The sequence below is a fragment of the Scyliorhinus canicula genome, chromosome 12 (genome assembly GCF_902713615.1).
Source record: "Scyliorhinus canicula chromosome 12, sScyCan1.1, whole genome shotgun sequence".
Taxonomy (NCBI): domain Eukaryota; kingdom Metazoa; phylum Chordata; class Chondrichthyes; order Carcharhiniformes; family Scyliorhinidae; genus Scyliorhinus; species Scyliorhinus canicula.
The window spans coordinates 108,567,548-108,591,638 of record NC_052157.1 but is presented as its reverse complement, the minus strand read 5'-3'; the positions used below and the strand labels follow the sequence as shown (position 1 = coordinate 108,591,638).

General features: G+C 47.7%; 1 protein-coding gene across 1 annotated transcript in view; it reads right to left on the bottom strand.

The window, feature by feature from the left end:
* Window positions 1-1,093: 1,093 nt before the first annotated feature.
* LOC119975208 (ras-like protein family member 10B) overlaps window positions 1,094-24,091 on the bottom strand; it is a 241,970-nt gene continuing 218,972 nt past the window's right edge. The window contains exon 4 of the mRNA XM_038814823.1: window positions 1,094-2,435. Within this exon, the coding sequence (XP_038670751.1) occupies window positions 2,165-2,435 (271 nt within the window). The 3' untranslated portion in view covers window positions 1,094-2,164. The remainder of the gene's footprint in view (window positions 2,436-24,091) is intronic.

Sequence of the window (24,091 nt, the reverse complement as noted above, 5' to 3'; positions counted from 1 at the left end):
ACCAACCCTTTGAAAGAGCACCCTATCTAGGCCCACTGCCCCGCCCTATCCCCGCAGTCCCATCTAACTTGCACATCTTTGGGCTGTGGGAGGAAACCAGAGCACTCGGAGGAAACCCATGCAGACACAGGCAGAATGTGCAGACTCCACACAGTCACCCAAGGCTGGAATTGAACCCAGATCCCATGCACATTGAGGCAGCAGTGCTAAACACTGTGTCGCCATGCCATAATAATAATAATAATAATATTGTTTCCCATGTCCCAGACCAGCAGTAATTTGTGAATAATAAGTATGTGGGGTAGTGGTGCTGATCACGGTCAAAGGAATAGTGTATCTCAAACCTATTGCTCGAAAGCATTTAATTTATGGCTGTAAAGATTACAAATTGCAGGGTTGAAAGTCAGAGGTCTGGCAATAGTTCGGACTAGTCTGGTAATGAGCAGTAATGACGTTCAGTGTCAGGAAGTGAAAAAGGTTCAACTCTCAGCCCAGGCTTCTGGTGAAAGATCCAAACCATGTCTTCCACTTTCCGATGCGGCCTAACCTATTGAGAGGATTTCTGGTGTTTTCTGCTCTTATTCCACTCATAGCCAACCAGTGGTGGGGTTATCAGAGTGTGGGAAAGAGACGTTCACACTTTATGAGTCTAGGTTAGCTTTGAATTCAAAAGTTTGAGGATCAGACTGGACTAAATCCTCAGCTACAGTAGCTGGGACAACAAAAGAAACCATCAAATAGCTGAAAGATAGACACGTTCGCACTTTTATGGGTAGAGTGGTTCCTAACCCTAACACTCTACCTAAGCCACTCCATGCAGGGGTGGGCTGAATTAACTCCTTCGATGGGCCGTATGGCCTCCTTCTGCACTCTAGGGGTTCTATGGAAGCAATACTATGAGGCGGCACAGTAGCACAGTGGTTAGCACAGCTGCTTCACAGCATCAGGGACCCAGGTTCAATTCTGACCTTGGGTGACTGTGTGGAATTTGTACTTTCTACCCATGTCGTGGGTTTCCTCCGGGTGCTCCAGTTTCCTCACACAGTCCAAAGATGTGCAGGTTAGGTGGATTGGCCATGCTAAAACTGCCTCTTAGTGTCCAAACTGATTATGGGGATAAGGTGGGGGCATGGGGTTAGGTAGGGTGCTCTTTCGGAGGTTCGGTGCTGGCTCAATGGGCCAAATGGCCTCCTTCTGCTCTGTAAGGATTCTATGTGAGGAGTCTAATGCCCTCATTAGAAGCTGGAAATGCACTTTCCCCAACCAGTGGATAACCCAAAGCGCTTTACACCCAATGGAGAACACTGTTCTCATGGAATCTCATGGAATCTCTACAGTACAGAAGAAGGCGATTCAGCCCATCGAGTCTGCACTGACCCTCCAAAAGAGCACCCAATCGCCCACCCTATCTCTGCAACCCCATTTAACCTTTGGACACTAAGAGGCAATTTAGCATGGCCTATACAGGAAAGGTGGGAATCAATTTATCCACAGCAAGGTCACACAAATAGCAAGATTGTCAGATTTGAGTGATTTAGTTGAGGGATTAATGTTGGCCAGTACAGCAGTGGGAAGCGCCCCACTCAACTATTTCAAATCAAAGCTTTACATCCACCAGGAGGGCTGGCAGAGCACTGTTTAGTATCTGATTGAAAAGACAGCACCGCATTTCCTCAGTAAAGCACCCATAGTACCAGCATAGCCTGTACTCAGGCCTCTGGTGCAGGAGACGAACCTGTCGCCTTCTGAATCAAGGCCGAGTGTGCTACCCACTGAGCCGTGGCTGGCCCTCAGTTGAACACAACGGAACTTCAGAACATCGCCCAACATGATTCCTTTGAAGACCTTTGGATTAATTATTGCTGAAGAAACTCATAGGAAACTTATTCCAAACAAATTAAAGGTGGTTCAACAAGGGAAAAAGGGGGTAAACTTTATAACCCAGCGCAAAGTGTGCAGAGTTCTGCAGGGCTGAAGCACAGATCATGGGGTGATTAGAAGAACATGATCGTAGACCGGACACCCTGACCAAATTCCAGCTGTACACGTGGCCGGCTCCACATTTTGCACAATGCGCGGTAAAATCCGCTCAGTTAATATTTAAACCTGTCCAGGCCCCTTCGTAGACGCTGAACAGCCTGTGAAGTCTCAACAGAAGACTGAGTCACATCACACTACAGCGGTTTCGCCGCAGGGCTCCCTGAAAACGTATGGCGGCGTGAACATGCCTGCAGCGCACGCACCCGATGGTCTTTAGAAGTTCATTGAACAGCATGAGGATATGCCAGTTGTACTTGGCCGAACACTCGATGTAGCCGCACTTCCACGTCTTTTTCACAAGGTTGGAAACGTTCCGCCTGGGAATGACACGGCCTCTCTGCAAGTCTCGTTTGTTGCCGACGATGATGATAGGGATTTCGTTGGTTCCAATCATTCTGGGCGGAGAGAATAGAGAGAAGTTAGAGAAACAAATGGAGAGCACTCAATACACAGAATTTACAGCCTAGAAACATTCAAACCCTCTACCACCGACGCACAGTAACAGCCGTGTGTACCATCTACAAGATGCACTGCAGCATCTCACCAAGGTTCCTTAGGCAGCACCTTCAATCTTCTAGAAGGACAAGGGTAGCAGACATACGGTAAAACCATCACCTGGAGGCTCCCCTCCAAGTCACTCAGCATCCTGACTTGGAAATATATTGCCGTACCTTCACCGTCGCTGGGTCAAAATCCTGGCATTCTCTCCCTAACAGCATTATGGGTGTACCTACACCACATGGACTCTAGTAGGCTGCTTATCACTTTCAAGAGCACTTGGGATGACAATACATGATGGCCGAGCCAGTGACACCCACATCCAGTAAATTAATCAATAAAAAGAAACACACTATTCAGCCCAATCACTCTATCCCAGCATTTATGCTCCACATAAACCTCCTCTCACCCTGGATCACTGAAGCTTTTTATTCTTTTCTCCCTCATCCATATTTCTTGCTTCCTCTTAAGTGCATCTGTACTAATCAGCTCAGTTATTCCTTGCAGTAATGAATTCTAGATTCTCAACGTTCTCTGAATAGATATTTTTAAATAGTCATTTCGTTGGTACAGCATTGCCTGGTTTTAATTTGAACAATAGCTTTGCAGCTAACTGTTCCCTGCTGCATTCGCCATGGCAACACCTCTGTCAATCAGAGTCTATTCTGCAACCAGTCAGCATTCTTTTCTCATGCAGGTATAAATTGCTGTTCCCTTTACTGTTGGTTATGTTGCAAACTGTCCTGATGAGGGCAAGACGGTCACTTCAGGTCACTTCTTAGACTTTGCGAAAAGTTAAAGCCTTTCAATTCTGATTTCACTCTTAGAAATCGTTTTTGCACCTTCTCCAGTACTATCTTTATCATTTTTAATATAGGAGACCAGAATTTTGTCCAGTACTTAAGATTCTATTTAATATAACTTCTCAGCTTCTGAAATTCCACTCATCTGGAAATTAACTTGGTTTGCATTTTAATGGTTCTGCTGACCCACGTCGCTACTTTTATTGATTTGAGTATCTCTAATTCTTTGTCCTTCGGTCCCACTGTTGGCAAACGCAATGCTCAAGGTTGAACCTAACCATACGGGATGTAGTTTAAATTTATCTGCCTCAGCTCCATAAACTTTCTACCTTGATGTTACAACGGTCTACTGATCTCAGTCTTGATAACTCCGATTGCCACAGCATGTTTCGAGGTGGGGAGGGTGTTCCAGATTGCGGTGAAAAGGTCGTCCCGGAATGGCCTGCCCGGAAGTTCCGGATTCTGTCCCCGCATTCACAAATGTCCACACAGAGGTAAGAGCTCCTCTGTATCTACTCCATCAGATCCATTTCATGTTTTCAACACCTCAATCTGATCACCTCCCTCCCCCTCTCCACCCGCCCTCCATCAATCTCCAGCACATGTGAAAATAAAAGCCTAGTTTATACATCACTTAACCTCAGTATTATTCTGGTGAGTCAGCATTATACCAATGCCAGGATCATGTCTGCACTCGGGGATGTCCTGGCACAAAATCATGAGCAGGAATCTCAACCAGAGGGATGGTGCCCAGAAGGGAGTGTCCATGCGCTGAATGAGCTGACCAAGGCTCTGGGAAGCTGACACATTAACTTCCTCCCCTTTGTAATCCAGCTCCCTCTGAGATATAAAGGCCAACATAAAATTAGGATTATGAATGCTTTTTACACCCAACTACTAGCTTTAAAAAAAAGTCCAGTAGCATGTATATGAATATATAATAATGTATGTAATGAAACACGGCAAGGCTGTGACGTAATGGTATTGTCACTGGTCTAGTAATTCAGACACCCAAGATAATGCTCTGGGGTCTTGGGTTTGAATCCCACCATGGCAGATAGTGAAATTTCAATTCAATACAAAATCTGGGGCGGGATTCTCCGGGAATCGGCGTGGCGGGCAGAAACGGAGCAATGGAGTGGCGGGAACCACTCCGGCGTCGGGGCGCTCCAAAGGTGCAGAATCCTCCGCACCTTCAGGGGCTAGGCCGGCGCTGGAGTGGTTGGCGCCCCGCCGGCCAGCGTGGAAGGCCTTTGGCGCCGCGCCAGCCGGGGCCGAAGGGACTCCGCCGGCCGACGCGGGTCCGTGCATGCGCAGGAGCGTCAGCGGCTGCTGACATCATCCCCGTGCATTCTCGGGGGCGGGGGGTGGGTTCACCTTCGCGCCAGCCATCGCGGAGGCTTACACGGCCGGCGCGTAGGAATAGAACGCGCCCACGGCACAGGCCTGCCTGTGGATCGGTGGGCCCCGATCGCAGGCCAGGACACCGTGGGGACACCCCCTGGGGCTAAATCGGCCCGCACCCCCCCCCCCCCCCGAGGACCCCGGAGCCCGCCTGCGCCACCAGGTCCCGCCGGTAAGGGACCAACTCCAATTTACGCTAGTGGTACCTGCATAGAATGGGTAGGATTTCAGCCAATCGCAGGCTGGAGAATCGCTGGGGGGGAGCCTGCCGACCGGCGCGCCACGATTCCCGTCCCCGCCAAATCTCCAGCGCCGGAGAATTCGGCAGCCGGCGGGTGCAGAATTCACGCCGCCCCCCAGCGATTTTCCGACCCGGCCGGGGGGGGGGGGGGGGTCAGAGAATCCCGCCCCTGGAATTAAAAGTCTAATGATGACCATGGCACTATTATCCGTCTGCTTCACTAATGTCCTTCAGGGAAGGAATTCCGTCGTCCTTACCTGGTCTGGCCTACATGTGACTCCAGACCCACACAGCAATGCACTTGACTCTTCATTACCCCCCATTGAAATGGCCGAACAAGCCACTCAGTTCAAGGGCATTTAGGGATAAGCAATAAATGCTGGCCCAGCCAGTAACACCCACGTCCCAAGAATGAATAAAACATTTTTTTAAATTGCTGGAATCTGAAACAAAAACAAACAATCCTGGGCAATCTCAGCAGTTCTGACACCATCTGTGGACAGAGAAGGGAGCTAACATTTTGAGTCTGGATGACTCTTCATCCAAAATAATGGACACCTGGGAATGGGTTGCATGCTGAAATCAAATCAAGAGATTCGGAGATGGCAGGTATACAGAATAATAAATATCTTGGAGTGAGTTTCAGGCTGTAGTTGCCCAGCTCCATCTGTCAATGGTTCTGTGACAGGACTTTCATGGTAAGTGTGGCAAATATTCTGTTACAATCCCAGATCTTCCCATCTCCAGATGATTGTACCCTGGAGGATACATTCCTACATCCTCGAAAGTCCCAGTCCTAGGGCTCTGTGGGAATTGTAGTAGACGTTTAAACTTCCAGGGGCAATTATCCTGCATCTGGAACCCCACGAAGATGTCTCCAACTGAGTTAGAGTCAGAAACTTCAGACTGTTCTGACTCACTTTATTGGATAGTTCGTCAGAAAAGTTATTCAAATGTTCCAGTGTTTCACTATAGAACATAGAACATAGAACAGTACAGCACAGAACAGGCCCTTCGGCCCTCGATGTTGTGCCGAGCAATGATCACCCTACTCAAACCCTATGTTAGTGAATTGAGATTTATCAGAATATAGAAGCTATTTCTATAAAAAAGGGAGCATGGCTTGGCTTTTTCCCAGTGATCCTGCACTGTTGAGGAAGGAGTCCCAGAACAGATACTCTCCGCATTTCAGATGAAGCCCAGGCTAGAGGTTTGGTGCTCCATCTTGGGGTTAAAGAAATAGCAGCAGAGTCGCAATCAGATGGTGTCGCTCCTCGGAAGATTTGTCCATTTAAAGTACTCAATCTATTTTTCCTTTCAAACTGCTCAAGGTACTTCTTGGAAATTTTTTCTTGTTGCCATCTTCTCACTCAGTAACTTAAATTTCAAGTGTCGAAAACAAATATTGAAAAATAGCTTTGTTCACATAGTAACATCTTAACATTTATTCACTGATACCTTTTGCGCCCACAAATTGCGAATTCCACATTGGCGAATGTGCAGTGTAATGGGACATTGGCTGTTGAAAAACGCCAACACTGACCCCAACAATCATCTCAGGATCTCTAATAGTTGTCAAATGAACCAATGGCTGAAAGTAACAAGTGTTCTGTATACATAAAGAAAAGGCATCGTCCACCTTTTGAAGGAATGGCGAGCATGTTTCAGTGGCGGAACAGTTGACATTCATCCACCAACTTAATGGCAGGCTGAGTTGGAATGGAGGTACCAGCATCCCACACATTCCAGAGGCAATGGGGGAAGTGGACGAGAGAGCCCTGTACATATAGTTTGTGCAGCCTCATGGCGGCTGAGGCAGAAGTGCAGAACGTCAGGAAAATAGGGAATGACCATCCCGGAAATACCCCACACACATTTACGAGCAGGGGGCATTTCCCAGTGGCGGTGGGAAGTAGGACAGGTTGCACGTGGAAAGCAACAATTGAGATGACCACAACCCCAATTGGATCCAGGCGACTAAGGCCACCATCTCTATGGAGCAGCCTGCCTGCAGCAGGATAATCGGAGTCAGTGGCTTTGTGCTTCAAAGAGGGGACCAGGGCCAATTTCAGGGAACATAGAATCCCTACAGTGCAGAAGGAGGCCATTCAGCCCATCGAGTCTGCATCAACCCTCTGAAAGAGCACCCTGCCTAGGCCCACTCTCCTCCCTATCCCTGTAACCCCACCTAATCTCGACACTGAAGAGCAATTTAGCATGGTCAATCTGCACATCTTTGGACTGTGGGAAGAAACCGGAGCACCCGGAGGAAACTCACGCACACACGGAGAAACTCCACACAGACAGTCACCCGAGGCCGGAATTGAACCCACGTCCCAGGCGCTGTGAGGCAGCAGTGCTCACCGCCGTGCCGCCATTTCGCTGGAATGCGCATTGCCGGAAACTGTGGGCTTGGGACTTCCATTTGGACCCAATGGTCTGTGCTCCAAAGTCTTTGTTAAAATCCAGTCCTCAAAACCGACAAAGCTCTTACACAAGTAGAACAGGAGGAGTTGATTTGCAGGGGTTGCGGGGCATTGCTGTCTTTTTCTTCGCACAAGCAGCCGGAAGCAGAAAGAAACGAAGAATGATGCACAGCGACATGAGCAAAAAGCAGAGAGGAACTATCCTCTGATTCAATGGGTAGAATGCCATTGGAGGCTGACTAATTTAAAGAACGGTTATTCGTGACGGAATATAGACTAGAATCGAATCTAAAGAGTCAGGTAATCTAAATATAGAATGAGCGATCCCTTAAAAAAGTGATCGATCCCTTAAAAAAAAAAGATTTTAAAAACTAGAATCGAAAAACTGGAATCTAATTGAACTACTCACATTATTTGCTTTCCAAGGTAATTCTCTGTGCGCCACACAGCAAGAAATCACCGCTGGCCAAATAATCACTCATCTGTTAAGTTTTAATCAAATACTCAATTAACAAAATGAGAATCAAGAAGTAGCAATGAAGGAACAAAAAAAAAACTCCTATGAGGAAAATGGTAGCATCTGAAAGCCAATAACCAAATCTCTCAGACTTTTCATACCTTGTATTCACTACCGCAAAATTAGCCAACCAATAAATTTATTAACACTGTTTCCATCCGCTATTAAGTTCAGGTGATTGCACACAGCTGGAATTCTTCTAATAAAAACATAGTTTAAGAAGGCTATAACAGCAAAATACTGCACGTGCTGGAAGTCTGAAAGAAAAACAGAAACTGCTGGAAAACTCAGCACGCATGGCAATGTCTGTGTGCAGGTGGTGTGAGAGAGTTAATATCGAGTCCAATTTGACCTGAGAATCATATTGGGCATGAAACATTAACTTTTGTTCCTCTCTCCACACATGGGGTGGCATTCTCCGACCCCCCCGCCGGGTCAGAGAATCGCGGGGGCCGATGTCAATCCCGCCCCCGCCGTGTCCCAAATTTACCGGCACCGGAGATTCGGCAGGGGTGGGAATCGCTCCGCGCCGGTCGGCGCCCCCCCCCGGCAATTCTCCAGCCCGCGATGGGCCGAAGTCCCGCCGCTGTCATGCTTCTCCCGCCAGCGTGGATTAAACCACCTACCTTACCGGCGGGAGCAGGCGGCGCGGGTGGGCTCCGGGGTCCTGGGGGGGGGGGCGCGGGGCGATCTGGCCCTGGGGGGTGCCCCTACGGTGGCCTGGCCCGCGATCGGGGCCCACCGATTGGCGGGCGGGCCTGGGCCGTGGGGGCACTCTTTTCGTTCCGCCTTCGCCATGGTCTTCACCATGGCGGAGGCGGAAGTGACCCCCTCCCCTGCGCTTGCGCAGGGATGACATCAGCAGCCGCTGACGCTCCGGTGCATGCGCGGACATCCGCCGGCCGGCGAAGTCCCTTTGACCCCGGCTGGCGTGGCACCAAAGGTCTTCCACGCCAGCCGGCGGAGCGCCAACCACTCCGGCGCGAGCCTAGCCCCTCAATGTTAGGGCTCGGCCCCTAAAGGTGCGGAGACGTCCGCACCTTTGGGGCGGCTTGACGCCGGAGTGATTCACGCCACTCCAACACACCGGGACCCCTCGCCCCACCGGGTAGGGGAGGATCCCGGCCATGGTGTCAGACCTGCTGAGTTTTTCCAGCACTTTCTGTTTTTGTTTTGCATTTAAAAGACGTCCTAAAAGTATTAAATGTACCTGTAACATTTGGTTGATTACATTTTGAACACTGCCTCAAGTGGATATTGCTCCATTAAGGGCTGGTTTAGCTCACTGAGCTAAATCGCTGGCTTATAAAGCAGACCAAGCAGGCCAGCAGCACGGTTCGATTCCCGTACCAGCCTCCCCGGACAGGCGGCGGAATATGGCGACTAGGGGCTTTTCACAGTAACTTTATTGAAGCCTGCTCGTGACAATAAGCGATTTTCATTTTCATTTCATTTCCAACTAAACTGGATCTTCAGTCTGAAACCTTGAGTTTATATCTGGATCTGGATGATGTTTTTCTCTAGCTCCTGGAGAGTCACTGGGCAAGGGTCAGAGGTGTATTGTGGAAGTTAAAGCCCTTACCCCCTGAGCTACAGTTTCCAGATTGGGTTGTGATGAATGGAAATATAACATAAAGTCACCATAGTCCCAGATGACCAGAAGCTGCTTTCCCCTTTGAGGGCGAGAGCTGACTGATGGTGATTTAACTTGAGGATTCCCACCTCAGGTGAGGGACAAGAATAACCTCAGCCGGTATGGGATTGAACCCACACTGTTGGACTCGCTCTGCATCAGGAACCAGCCATCCAGCCACTGAGCTGCACCTCATTATGCCTAAGGAGCTTCTGTACCAATTTCAAAAAGAGCTATAAGAATACCATTTACATTTGATAAGCCAGCCGTGCTAGTGGAGTCTGTGGGTCTGTTGAGACAATAGCTTCCCAAGCAACAGACCTTCAACACAAATGGTGCCCCTTTTGACCCATAAAGAAGAGGACATTATTAGCCCTGCAAACAAAGCCAAATTCCAGATACTAGGTAAACATCCTTTGTTAAAGTCACTGTGGAGAAGGAAGGTCACATGACCCCAAACTCTAGCTTTGAGCAGTTTAATGTTACCTTTTGAGCTGTGCAGCCACTCTGCTGTTTAACATACAATTGGCAGGCCAAACAAAAGCAAGCTCAGTTCAGGTTGGACCATCGGCCTTTGCAACCTGATTCTACTGGAAGGTTTTGCATCCTCTTCCACAGAACTGACACCATCTTTGCATACCTACGTCATCGTGTAACATCAACGCTATCTGAAAAAGTGAATCTTGTGGTGATCGTAGATCTGAGTAGATGCAATACAACTGAGCAAGCACTAGAGGGAGCACGGGAGAGCTATATATATACACAGGGACAGGAAGTGATGACACTTCACGGAAGGCAGAACTGAAAGCAGGACACAGACACACAGGCAGGCAGCATTTGAGGTAGCCGTAAGTTAAGCTCTGAAGAGAGAACAAATTCACAATAAAGCATCTTCTCCAACTTTGAGACTACAAGCTTTATTAAGACACGAGGAACAACACAAATCTGACAACACTCTTCCCAGCCAGCTGACCATCAAATGCTTATGTGAAAGACTTCCTTGTTGGACTCTGGAACTCATGTCAACTGATATTCATTTTCACTGTGGTTCTTGAATTATAAAACCACCTTTTCTCTATCCTCCCTTCACTGTGTGAACACCGAGTGTGACATTGCTAATACTCCTTTTCACAGGTTTTTGAATGTGTGCAATAAACTAACCTGCGGAGTTAATCCTAACCAGAGTTTGCTGTCTCATCTTTTGGGCTTAGCCAACTCTGCCTTCATACCCTCGCAACTGCCTCTGTTTAAGACACTAGGCTGAGGCCCAAACATATAAGATACTAGATTCAAACCCAAACCTCTCACCTGAGCTGAATGGGAATTTCTCTCTTGCAATAACCACTCTTACCAAGATCTTTTACAATGAGATAATTAATCAATCCTGTTTGTACATTGAATTATGCTCAAAGTTTGTGCCATTGTTATGTAGAAACTAAGTACTTTCGGAAACAAGGGCCGGGTATCTCAGCTGGAGCGAAGAGTGGGGTGTTGGACCCACGATCGGGTCCCGCGACTCTTCGGCAACCAGCGAATCGCCGCCAGTCGCGCGTGGTCAATGTGGCGCCGGTCAGGGGCCGTTGAAAGAGGATGACCAGCTGAGTTCCCGCCAGCGTGGTTCACGTATGGTTCCACCCGGCGGAAGCTCGGCGTTGCGGTTGCAGTGGCCGTCCTGGTGGGGGGTGGTATGATGTGTCACCGAGGGGAGGCCTCCATGACGGCCAGGCCCGCGATTGGGACCAACCGATCGGCGGGCGAGCGCTATCTGGGTGTCCTGCTTCTTTAGCGCCGGTCCACTGTGTGGATCCGCCATGTCGTGCAGTGGGCCGGCGCGTGCATGTGCGGAGGACCCGCGGCCAGAAATACAGGGCCCCGTATTAGCAGCCGGAGCTGCGTGGAGCACTCCGGAGCCCTGCTAGCCCCCTTAAAAACAGAGAATCACTCTGGACTTTCTAGAAGAAAGTCCAAAGTGATTCGTGCCCGTTTTCTCGCGGGCGTGCGGATTATTGGAGAATCCCGCCCAAGAAAACTCAAATGACTATTTTAGAGAACATAGCAAGGGAAGAATCAAAAAGGTAATTATTTTTAATAAACATTTTATTGAGATATTTTTGGTATTACAACAACAACAAAATAAACAATGTACCTGAATCTATAAACATAGTGCAAAGGCCGTCTCTCTCCCTTACCGGTCCCACCTTTATTAACCCCCTACTCTAAACAAATTTTTTTTTTTTAATGAACAATTTTATTGAGGTAGTTTTTGGCTTTGTAAACAGTTACAGACATCAACAGAAAGAAAGCAAAAAAGGCAAAAATGCGCAAACATCCACGTACATTCAATACTTCAATCGTAACATACTGCACAAGCCCGCTGCTCTCCCATCGGTACTACCCGCCATTTTATCCCGCCTACTCTACTCTTCCCCCCCCCCTCCCACCTGCTGACGCTCGCTCTCCTGCAAAGAAGTCAATAAATGGTTGCCACCTCCGGGCAAACTCCTGTACAGATCTCCTCAAGGCGAACTTAATTTTTTCCATACACAGGAAACTCGACATGTCCGCAAGCCACAACTCAGTCTTCGGGGGCTTTGAGTCCCTCCACGCCAATAGTATTTGTCGCCGGGCTATCAGGGAAGCAAAGCCCTCTTTCTCCCCCTGGTCTCCCAGGTCTTCCGAAACCCCAAACATTGCCACCCCTGGACCCATCGCCACCCTTGTTTTTAGCACCCAGGACATGATGCCCGCAAATCCCTCCCAGTACCCCCTAAGCTTAGGGCATGCCCAAAACATGTGAACGTGGTTCGCTGGTCCTCCCGCGCACCTAGCGCATTTGTCCTCTATCCCTACTCTAAACGAAATTAACCCCCCACCCCATTCCCCCCCCCCTTCTGTTGACGATTAATTTTCCGTGAAGAAGTCGACAAACGGTTGCCACCTCCGGACGAACCCTAACATTGATCCTCTCAAGGAGAACTTGATTTTCTTCAAACAGAAAAAGCTAGCCATGTCCGATAGCTAAGTCTCCGACTTCAGGGGCTTTGAGTCCCTCCATGCTAATAGTATCCGTCCCCGGGCTACCAGGGAAGCAAAGGCCAGAATGTCTGCCTCTTTCTCCTCCTGGATTCCCGGATCCGCCGACACCTTGAAAATCGCCACCTCTGGACTCGGTGCCACCCTTGTTTGTAACACCATGGACAGCTGCAAACCCCTGCCAGAATCTCCTGAGTATTGGGCATGTCCAGAACATGTGGACATGTGCGCTGCCCAGTAATAGTTACTAAAATTTGGCAGCGCCAGCCCGCTCTCTCCCCGACTCTGCTCAAGCATTACCTTCCGTACTCGCAGCCTTCCTTTACCTTCGTTTGCCTGCTCAAACAAAGCCAGTGATCACTTTGTTGACCCGTTTAAAAAAGGACCGTAGGATAAAAATGGGGAGACACTGAAATACAAACAGGAATCTCGGGAGGACCGTCATCTTCACCGTCTGCACCTTCCCAGCTAGTGACAACAGAAGCGCGTCCCATCTCTGAAAATCGTCCTTCACTTGGTCCCCTAGCTGGGCCAGATTTAATTTGTGCAGCCGGTCCCATTCCCGCGCCACTTGGCTGCCGAGATACCTAAAGCTTCCCCCTACTAACCGAAACGACAGCTCCCCCAATCGTCTCTCCTGTCCTCTCGCCTGGACCGCAAACATCTCACTTTTCTCCATATTTAGCTTATACCCCAAAAACCGGCCAAATTCTCCTAGAATCCTCATGATTTCTTCCATCCCCTCTATTGGGTCCAATACATACAGAAGCAGGTTGTCTGCATAAAGCGAGACTCTGTGCTTCAACACCCCCCCCCACCCCGGGACCAGCCCCCTCCAGCCCCTTGAAGCTCTTGGAGCAATTGCCAGCGGCTCCATAGCTAGCGCAAACAACAGGGGGAAGAGGGGGAATCCCTGTCTCGTACCCCGGTGCAGTCTGAAGTAGTCCGATGTTGTTCTATTCGTCCGTACACTTGCCACAGGAGCCTGATACAGCAACCTGACCCAGTCAATAAAGCCCCGCCCAAACCTGAACCGTCCCAGTACCTCCCACAGATATTCCCATTCTACCCGATCAAAAGCCTTCTCTGCGTCCATTCCGACCACTACTTCCACCTCCCTACCTTCCGGGGGCGTCATGATCACGATTAATAGCCTTCTTATATTAGCCACCAACTGCCTTCCCTTAACAAACCCCGTCTGGTCCTCCCCAATAACGTCCAGAACACACTCCTTAATCCTGGAGGACAACATTTTGGCCAGCAGTTTGGCGTCCACATACAACCAGATATCGGCCTGTAGGATCCACACAGCTCCGGGTTCTTGTCCCGCTTCAGAATCAGCGAAATCGTGGCCTGTGACATCAATTGTTCCCATAGTCCCTGTAGAAATCCAGCTCTTAACACAAACAAACAGCCTGCATCTCCCTTAGCAACACTGTTTCACAAACATTCGAACACTTGGTTAGTCTTCCTCTTCATTAGTTCATCAGGTAGAGCACCCCTCTCGACCTTGCCTCATTGAACATCATCTTCAACTTCAGATATATTGAGCTCACTCCTGATGAGGACCTTCAATGAGGCTAGGGAGAAAGGAACCCTCTCCCCAACAATGTCACAGGCCTTGATCTCACTCATTCTTAAACGAGGGAAGGACCCGGAACATTGCAGGTCAAACAGGCCGCTTTCGCTTTTAAATGTGGATGCCAAATTTCTAGCTAAGATTCTGGCCACAAAAATTGAGGATTGTATCCCAGGAGTGATAAAGGAAGACAGGACTGGGTTTGTTAAAGGCAGACAACTCAATACCAATGTCCGGAGACTTTTGAATATTATTATGATGCCCTCAGAGGGAGGGGAGGCGGAGGTGGTAACAGCGATGGATGCAGAGAAAGCCTTTGACCGGGTGGAGTGAGAGTACCTGTGGGAAACGCTGGGGAGATTCGGGTTTGGTGAGGGCTTTATTGGCTGGGTGAAATTGCTGTACCCCGCGCCTGTAGCAAGTGTATGTACCACCTGTATACCCAGGTAACAGGTCAGGGTAGTTTGAGCTTCACCAGGGAACGAGGCAGGGGTGTCCCCTCTCTCCGTTACTATTTGCCCTAGCTATAGAAATGCTAGCTATGGCGCTGAGAGCCTCGAGGAACCGGCGGGGACTGGTTCGGGGGGGGGGGGTGGAACATCGGGTCTCGCTATACGCGGATTATTTGCTCCTGTACATTTCGGACCCTGCGGAGAGGATGGGGGAGGTTCTGTGGATCCTGAGGGATTTTGGTAGTTTTACAGGGTACAAACTGAACATGAGAAAGAGCGAGTTGTTTGTGATCCAGGCCAAGGGGCAGGAGGGGAGACTGAAAGAGCTGCCGCTCAGGATGGTAGAGAAAGGTTTTCGTTACCTGGGTATACAGGTGGCCAGGAAATGGGATGCCCTGCACAGGCTCAACCTGACCCGGTTGGTGGAGCAATGGAAGGGGACTTTGAAAACTGGCAGGGAGGGTGCAGACCGTGAAAATAACTGTCCTTCCCAGATTTTTGTTTGTCTTTCAGTGCCTCCCCATCTTCATCCCTAAGGCCTTTTTAAAGCGGGTGAGTAGGATCATTTCGGGCTTTGTGTGGGCGAATAAGACCCCACAAGTTAGGAGATCGCTGTTGGAGTGCAGTCGGGGGAGGGGTGGGGGGTGGGTTGGCGCTGCCGAACATTCGCAACTACTACTGGGCGACCAATATAGCTATGATTAGGAAGTGGACGATGGGGTGGCGGGGGGGGGGGGGGTGCGTGGGAGCAGCTGGAGGCGGCGTCATGTAAAGGGAGCTTTGATAATGGCTCCTTTGCCGTTCTCGCCAACCCGTTACTCCACAAGTCCGGTGGTGGTGGCGACACTGCGGATCTGGGGACAGTGGAGGAGATACAAGAGGGTGGAGGGAGCGTTGGTCTGGTCCCCGATATGTAACAATCACAGGTTTGTCCCGGGATGAATGGTGGGTTCCAGAGCTGGCAGAGGGCAGGCACCAGAAGGATGGGAGACCTGTTCATAGACAGAAGCTTTCCCAGTTTGAAGGCACTAGAGGACAAATTTAATCTGCCGCCAGGAAACGCCTTTAAATATCTGCAAGTACGGGTCTTCCTGGAAAAACAGGTTGTGGCCTTTCCGATGCTGCTGCCTCTGAGGATACAGGACAGGGTGGTCTCTGGCACCTGGGTGGGGGAGAGGAGGTGTCGGATATCTACCAGGAACTACAGGAGGCGGAGGAAACCCCAGTGGAGGAGCTCAAGGGCAAGTGGGAGGAGGAGCTCGGTGAGGAGTTGGAAGCGGGTCTGTGGGCAGAGGTCCTGGGCAGGGTTAATTCCTCCTCATCATGTGCCAGGTTCAGTCTAATTCAATTTAAGGTGGTCCACCGGGCACACATGACGGCAGCGAGAATGAGTACGTTTTTTGGTGTAGAAGACAGTTGTATGAGGTGTAAGGGCAGCCCTGCAAACCATGTCCACATGTTTTGGGCATGCCCGGAGCTTAGTGTTCTGGCAAGGGTTCGCGAGGGCAATGTCCAAGGTGCTTAACAGACGGGTGGTGCCGTGTCCAGAGATAGCGATCTTTGGAGTGTCAGAAGACCCGGGAGTCAAGGGGCCGAAAGAGGGCGATGTCTTGGCCTTTGCCTCCCTGTTAGCCTGGAGACGGATTTTATTAATGTGGAGGGACTCGAAGCCCCCGAGTGTAGAGACTTGTTACCGACATGGCTGGGTTTCTCAGCCACGAGAAAATAAAGTTTGCCTTAAGACGGTCTACGCTCGGGTTCTCTCGGAGGTGGCAGCCATTCGTCGACTTTCTCCGGGAAAATTAAAATGTCAGCAGCAGCAGCAATCCGTAGCGGTGGGGGGGGGGGGGGGGGGGGGGTGTTAGTGGGGGGCTGGGGGGGGGGGGGGGTGAGTGCTTCATTGGGACGGTGTGGGAAGACTGGGTCGTGTGGGGCAATGTATATTTAATTGTTATTGTATATTCTCTTTTTGCACTATGTTAATGTTCACTCTGGTTTGTTTTGTTATTATTGTTACTCCTGTTTTATTATGAAAAATTGTGCATATAACAAACAATCCCAACACAATTGCGCGACAGAAAGGACAGGAAGAAAATAAAACGATAATAAAGATCAAGTAAGAGTTCCAAAATCTAAACAAGCACTTCCATCCCCCAACAGTAAACCTTAACTCACGCAGCTCTGCCACTGGTCCTAAATCAATACAGAATGCATTACAGACAGCTTCCACAAAACGAAAAACGAGAAACTTGTTAAAAAAAAAACATGAACGTTGCAGCAATGTTCAAATGTTCTCAGTCCACCACCAGTCCTTCTCTTTTCGCGAGGTCCAGCGAGTCCTCAAGCGACTCGAAATAAAAGTGCTATTCCTCGTACGTGACCCAGGGATGGGCCGGATACAACAGTCCGAACTTCACTTTTTTCTTAAAAAGGGTAGACCTGATCTCGTTAAACCCCGCTCTTCTCCTGGCCACCTCCACACTCGGGTCTTGGTAAACCCGCAGGATACTATTGTTCCACTTACTGCTCTGTGTCTGCTTGGCCCACTGTAGAATGCGCTCCTTATCCAAGTACCTGTAGAATCTCACCACCATTGCCCTCGGGGGGGTCTCCCATTTGCGGCTTCCTTGTGAGTTCTCTGTGAGTTCTGTCCACCTCCAAGGGTTGGGAGAATGCCCCATCCCCCAGCAGCTTCTCAAACATGTCCGCGATATATGCCCCAGCGTCCGCTCCTTCAGACCCCTCCGGGAGCCCAACGATTCTCAAGTTCTGCCGGCGGGACCTAATCTCTAGGTCCTCCACCTTCTCCAGGAGCTTCTTCTGCTGGTCTCTCAGCATCCCCACCTCCAACTCCACAGCAGTTTGATGTTCCTCCTGCTCGGCCAGCGCCTTCTACCTTCTGGATCGTCCGATCTTGGGCATCCAATCTAAGCTCCAGCCGCTCAATTGACTCTTTTTATCGGGTCCAAGCAGTCCCGTTTCTGCTTAGCGAAGCCTTCCTGAATAACTTGCATCAGCTGCTCCGTTGACTGTTGGGTCGACAATCCAGAGATCCGGTCCTCTGCCATGCTGTCTCCTGCTGCAGCTTCAGTCCAAGCCTTCTCTGTCTTTCTGTTTCTGCCTTTCAGAGTACTTCTAGTCCTCCTCTCCATGCACGGATGTGGAAATTCAGTACACTATTGCCTCTGTCATCAGTTTTACAATTCAAGTCCGGTAGAAAATCGGGGGGAAAAGGTTCAAAAGTCCGACCAGAGCGGGAGCCGCCAAATGTGCGACTTACTCCTTCATATCCGCCACCGGAAGTCCATCAAAAAGTTAAATTAATAACTTGGGAGATCTTTTCACTGATAATTTCCTCCATTACAAAAGGATATAAAGAATTTTTTTAATTAAAACGTGTGCGTAAAGTAATAGATTATCGGGAGTGAGTTTCAAGTTAGAATTTAATTGAGTGATTCAGATGGTTTATGCACAGAACAAAAGATACTCAGGAGTCATAGGCTGTAATCTAAATGAAATGCTCAGATGGTTAATGGAAAGAATAATGGGCACCTGGGAATGAGTTTGAGCCTAAAATCTAATGAATAATTCAGATGGTTATGTAACCAGAATAGGACCCAGAGTGGTAAGCAGCCTTTCCCAAGGTACACCGTTGAAAATCACAAACGTAGTAAGGGCCGAATTTTCATCTCTTATTGAGCTATGAATCAGGGTCACAAAATGCTGGACTTATACCTGGAAAAACAATTATCCTCTGTCTTGCCAACCCCACACCATTTGTATATAGCCTTTCTGTGTGTTAGGAAGGTCATGGCTACAATGGTTCCACAGGCACACTTCTTCCCAGGTTGGGGTCCACACTGAGAAGTTCATAGGAAAATTGCACTTCATCCCACACACAATTTCCAAGTTCTGGTGTGAGTTTTAAAAGCCCAAGAAAAAAACCACCTCCTTGGAGGCTTTGTGACCACCTTGGGAAGTCTACTGAGGAGTCAAGAACATTTTGAAAGGCAAGTGTAAATTTTTTAAACACATTAAAATATCACTATTAGATGCTATATTGTAATGTAGATGTGTGCTCATGCAATGATTCATCATAGGCCCCTGTCCTGCTAAGGCAGGTCGACCCTTACATTGACTACCCCTACATTGTGAAGTGTTGTTGCTACTTCCTTCCATTGGGCAAAGTGCCATAATGCATTAAATTTGAAGGAAATCCTTGTCAGCCTCTGCTGTCTTATTTTGTGCTGTGATTTAAATCAACTGAAAAAAAATTCTGCACTTGCTCCCCCGCACTGGTTGAAATAAAAATGAGATAGCATTCTACATAGAAACATAGAACAGTACAGCACAGAACAGGCCCTTCGGCCCTCGATGTTGTGCCGAGCAATGATCACCCTACTCAAGCCCACATATCCACCCAAGACCAGTAACCCAACAACCCCCATTAACCTTATTTTTTAGGACACTAAGGGCAATTTAGCCTGGCCAATCCACCTAACCCGCACATCTTTAGACTGTGGGAGGAAACCGGAGCACCCGGAGGAAACCCACGCACACACGGGGAGGACGTGCAGACTCCACACAGACAGTGACCCAGCCGGGAATCGAACCTGGGACCCTGGAGCTGTGAAGCGACAATGCTAACCATGTTCTGTTAGAGTCCGTTAGTGTCAATGTTGGTTATTCATGGCACTCTTGTCTTTGATTCAGAAGGTCAATAGGTTCAAGCCTTATTACAGGATTGGAGCATGTAAATCTTGGCTGACACACTATTGCAGTACTGGGAGAGTGCAGTGCTGTCTTTCAGATGAGGTGTTAGCCCAAGGCGCTCTCAACTCTCTCAGATCTCATGTGCATAGAAGTTCACAGAAGTGTAGGGGATTTCTCAATTTCCTGATCAATATTAACCTCTTAACCAACATCGCTAAAACAGTTTAATTGGTAATTTATCTAATTAATATTTCTGATATTTTGCTGTGTTTAAAGTGGCCGTCACATTTCTACATTGCAATGGCGATTGCATGTCAGAAACAATTAATTGGTGTAAAGGTAAACTCACTGTAGTCCCAGATGACTATAGGCTGTTTTCCCCTTTGAAGGAGAGAGCTGACTGGTGGTGATTCAACCTGAGGATCACCACATCTTAGGTGATGGGCAAGGTTGAGAAGGCGGGCCTTCAGAAATAACCTCAGCCGGTACAGGAATTGAACTGCGCTGCTGGCCTTGCTCTGCAACACAAACCAGCTGTCCAGCTAACTGAGCTAAACCGCCCCCCCCTGTGTAATGTCCTCAGGTTGTGAGAGGTGCTCTATAAATTCAAGTTCATTCCTTGTTCCCACTGGACTAGTTGATAGAATAGTCACAGCCATAGAGTAATAAGATATGAATATCTGGTACAGTGACTTTATGATCGCCCTGTACACAGCAGCACAGTCATTGCACAATTATAAACTCACACCTTGTGACCCAATAGAATGGATTTTAACTGTTGCCACTCATGCTACTCTCTGGGGAAGGATTCAGCATCGAAAAACCACAATGCTATCTTTAATGGAGATGAAAGAGTTAATAGTGACAAATAAGACAGCCACCACATTCTTAATCATTGCAGTTATTGTGAAATATAGAATGTATCCCTTGCTGTTTCCAGAAATGATCTACCGTGGTGAGTGAGAATGATGGTCAGCTCAATAGCAAAGTTTGGTACAATATCGTGGGCCGAAGGGCCTGTTCTATGCTGTATTTTTCTACGTTCTATGTTCTATGATGGAGTCTTTCTATCCTAGAACTCACCTTAAAGCTTGGCTGACTGTATTCTCATGGAGGGTCAATCCCGGACATGTCCAGGTGATTTGTGGACTAAAAAGATGGCCTGAAAAACCAACCTTACTCTTCCTCAGAATCTCCTCCAAACCAAATGAGGAGAGAGAGAGAGATAGACAACGTGATGGCCAGCATGAGAATTAAGGTTCTGGCAATTTCAATTGCAAATGGCATCTCAACTCCTACGCACATACCTCCAACTGATCCAGTCACCAAAATATGACTTCATAACAATTATTGTATTTGCCTCTTGAACAGGCCCTAACTTATTAACACTGTGAACTAAAAATCATTTATAGTCAATTCTTCCAGAAATACAGTTAGTAGGTCCAGCAACAACCTTATATTATGTGGTGGCATGATTTGCATAGCTGTCTGCCATTGGTGCAGAACACTGGCTTACCATTGGCCCTGGTCGGTCATGTGCCTCTCGATCGATTGGTTGAGACCAGTCATGTGACGGCTCCCCGATTGGTCGAGGGGCTGAATTAACCCCGCCTCCAGAGCGAGGTATAAATACCCAGAATGCCCGGCGGTTGTCCATTTACTGTAGTCGACTGCAGGGCTAACTTCTAGCTTATTAAAGTCTAACTTTTGTACAACAACTTGTCTCGCGTTCGATTGATGGTTCATCATATTAATCATTGCAAAGAACGTGTGGAAAACTTAGGGAATTTAAATTTAAGGTTTTTCCTCTAGAACTAGGATTGCTGCATCTTTCCAAGGGGTTAACAGAGTGAATCTTTCTCTGCTCTACATGCCCAAACTCAACCCAACACCAAGGAGAGCTTTCTCTTGTGCCAATAGGTATCTATGCATCCTGTCACGGTAACCCTCACTTCAGTTAATCAGTAGCCCTTCTGGCATGGCAAAACACCAGCTTTCACTGCCCATCATGTCATGCACTGTGGCTAACTTTTACATCGGGCCATCCATGGACCAGCTGGTAATTAAAGGGAGGGGACGACTGTTTTAGTTCATCATTTTTGTGGTGTTTTTAAGCCTTTCATGTTTTCCAGCTGGGCTTCTGCGATCTGCCAAATTGGCAACAATGTAAAATCTGCGCAAAAGTCAAATTGATTCCATCGAAAATAAATTTAGATGTAAAGTGGGTATTTGAAGTATCTTTCTATGAGATTTCAGACAGAAAGAAAAGGCACCTAGACCTTAGCAACAAAATCCTTGTCAAAAATTTCTACATCAATCGTGAATGTTATCTCTAGCTGACAAATGATCACCACATGTCAATTTTATTGGCTTTGACCTGGCACTTCCCAGATGGATAAGCCAAAATGGTTACATAGAAACATGCATAGAAAATAGAAGCAGAAAAAAGCCATTCGGCCCTTTGAGCCTGCTCCGCCATTCATTATCATCATGGCTGATCATCAAGTTCGATACCCCCCATATCCCCAAGAGCTATATCTAATCCCTTCATGAAATTACACAATGTTTTCACCTCAACTACTTTCTGTGGTAGCGAGTTCCACAGATTCACCACTCTCTGGGTGAAGAAATTTCTCCTCACCTCAGTCCTAAAAGGTTTACTCCTTATCCTCAAACTATGACCCTTTTGTGAGGGCCACGAAGAATCCAGCACGATTTGAAGGATAGAAAGAAATAACATTTATTTACAATAACATATATATACAACAGCAGCAGCAACTCCCTTGCTGCTCACTCTCTTCTAGCCGGTTCCAAACTGGCCAGCTTTATTTATGCAGGGAATCTGCTAATGAATTCTCCGTCCCACTCATTGGGGAAGCTCATACTCCCAAAGGATTGTGGGATTGCCATTAGTCCCCAGCCAGTGGTAAGCAGGCAGGTTTTAACAGACCCCTAGTTCTGGACTCACCCAACATCGGGAACATTCTTTCTGAATCTACCATATCTAATCCTGTTAGAATTTTACAAGTTTCTATGACATCCCCTCTCACTCTTCTAAACATCAATGGATATAATCCTAATTGATTTAGTCGCTTCTCATATGACAGTCCCACCGTCACAGGAATCAGCCTGGTAAACCTTCGCAGCACTCCCTCTATAGCAAGAACATCCTTCCTCAGATAAGGACACTAAAACTACACACAATACTCCAGGTGTGGCCTCACCAATGCCCTATCCAATTGCAGTAAATCATTCCTATTCCTATACTCAAATCCTCTTGCTATGAAGGCCAACATACCATTTGCCTTCTTTACTGCCTGCTGCACCTGCGCACAAACTTCAGCAACTGATGCACGAAGACACCAAGGTCGCGTCGAGAATCCAGCTCTCTCAATTTACACCCATTCAAATAATAATCTGCCTTCTTATTTCTGCAACCAAAGAGGATAATCTCACATTTATCCACTTTAAACTGCATCTGCCATGCATATGCCCACTCACTCAGCCTGTTCAAATCCCACTGAAGCATCTCTGCATCCTCCTCACAGTTACAATGCTCATCTAAGAAGAACAAGTACAATATATCTGGTCTGATATTCAAGATTGATTCCTTCCTGATGAATAATGAAAATGTATTCTCAAAACTTTACAAATGCAATGAAGCAACTGATGTTTGGGAGATGTACTAACTCTTGCAATGATTGCTTGTATCACAATTCCTGCTTTTCCAGTTGAAAGGACATCAGGCAAAGACATGATGACCAATCCCACGCCAACAAAAGGATTCTCTTCCATGTAGAGAAGTAGGAAGAGAAGTTGACAAACACCTTTAACATCAAATAATCTTTGCAGTGCAGAAAGAGGCCATTCGGCCCACCAAGTCGACCCACTCCCCCGCCCCATCACGTAACCCCACCCAACCCAACCTTTTGGGCACTAAAGGACAATTAATATGGCCAATCAACCTGACCCATACAAAACATAGATGTATAGATTGGGAACATAGCCACTTCTAAATGCTCCTGCATCAAGTCATGTCCAATGATTTGGAAGTAAATCACTCTATAAATCAAACATTAAACTGCAATTTTCCAGTTGCATAACTTCAAAATCCACAATAGTTATGGGCTCTTTGTTTTCCACTTAGACACACAACCTATCTGTTCTGATACGGATTAGTGTCTGATCAATCATTAACTATCTGGGACATCCCACACTTGTGTCTGGCAAAAGGTAAGACGTAAGCAAAGAATAAATAGGTGGCCTCACCAATTCTTGTTAAAAGGATAAATGGACTCAATACATTTTAGGAATTAATTGACTTTTACAAATCTGCTAATTTTGGACTCCTACAGTTCATTATCTGAACTCTTCAATGACCCATAATTGGAATATTTCTGTGAGCAGAAGAGTCAAAGGAAATAGCCTACTTTCCAGGACACCTTGTTCCCAAGTTTTGTATTTTGAAGACACCAGACTGCTCAGCACCGAGTGGATCTTAGGAACCAGGTTTGGAGGGACTCGGTTCGATTGGTTAACTGACAACTGGTGGGTTGGCGAGGGACAGTGTTCTGCCTGGCAACAGTCAGTGATTCATTCCTGCATGTTACTTTCAGAGTGAAATTAGCAGAAGTGCTTAGACCTTGGAAGTGAAAGGAACTCTCTCTTTCTCCTGCTTGCCGGAGTAAAAGAACTGCTTTATTGTTCTGAAAGCAGAGAGTTCCTGGCACATCTTTTGCTGTGAACCTGAAA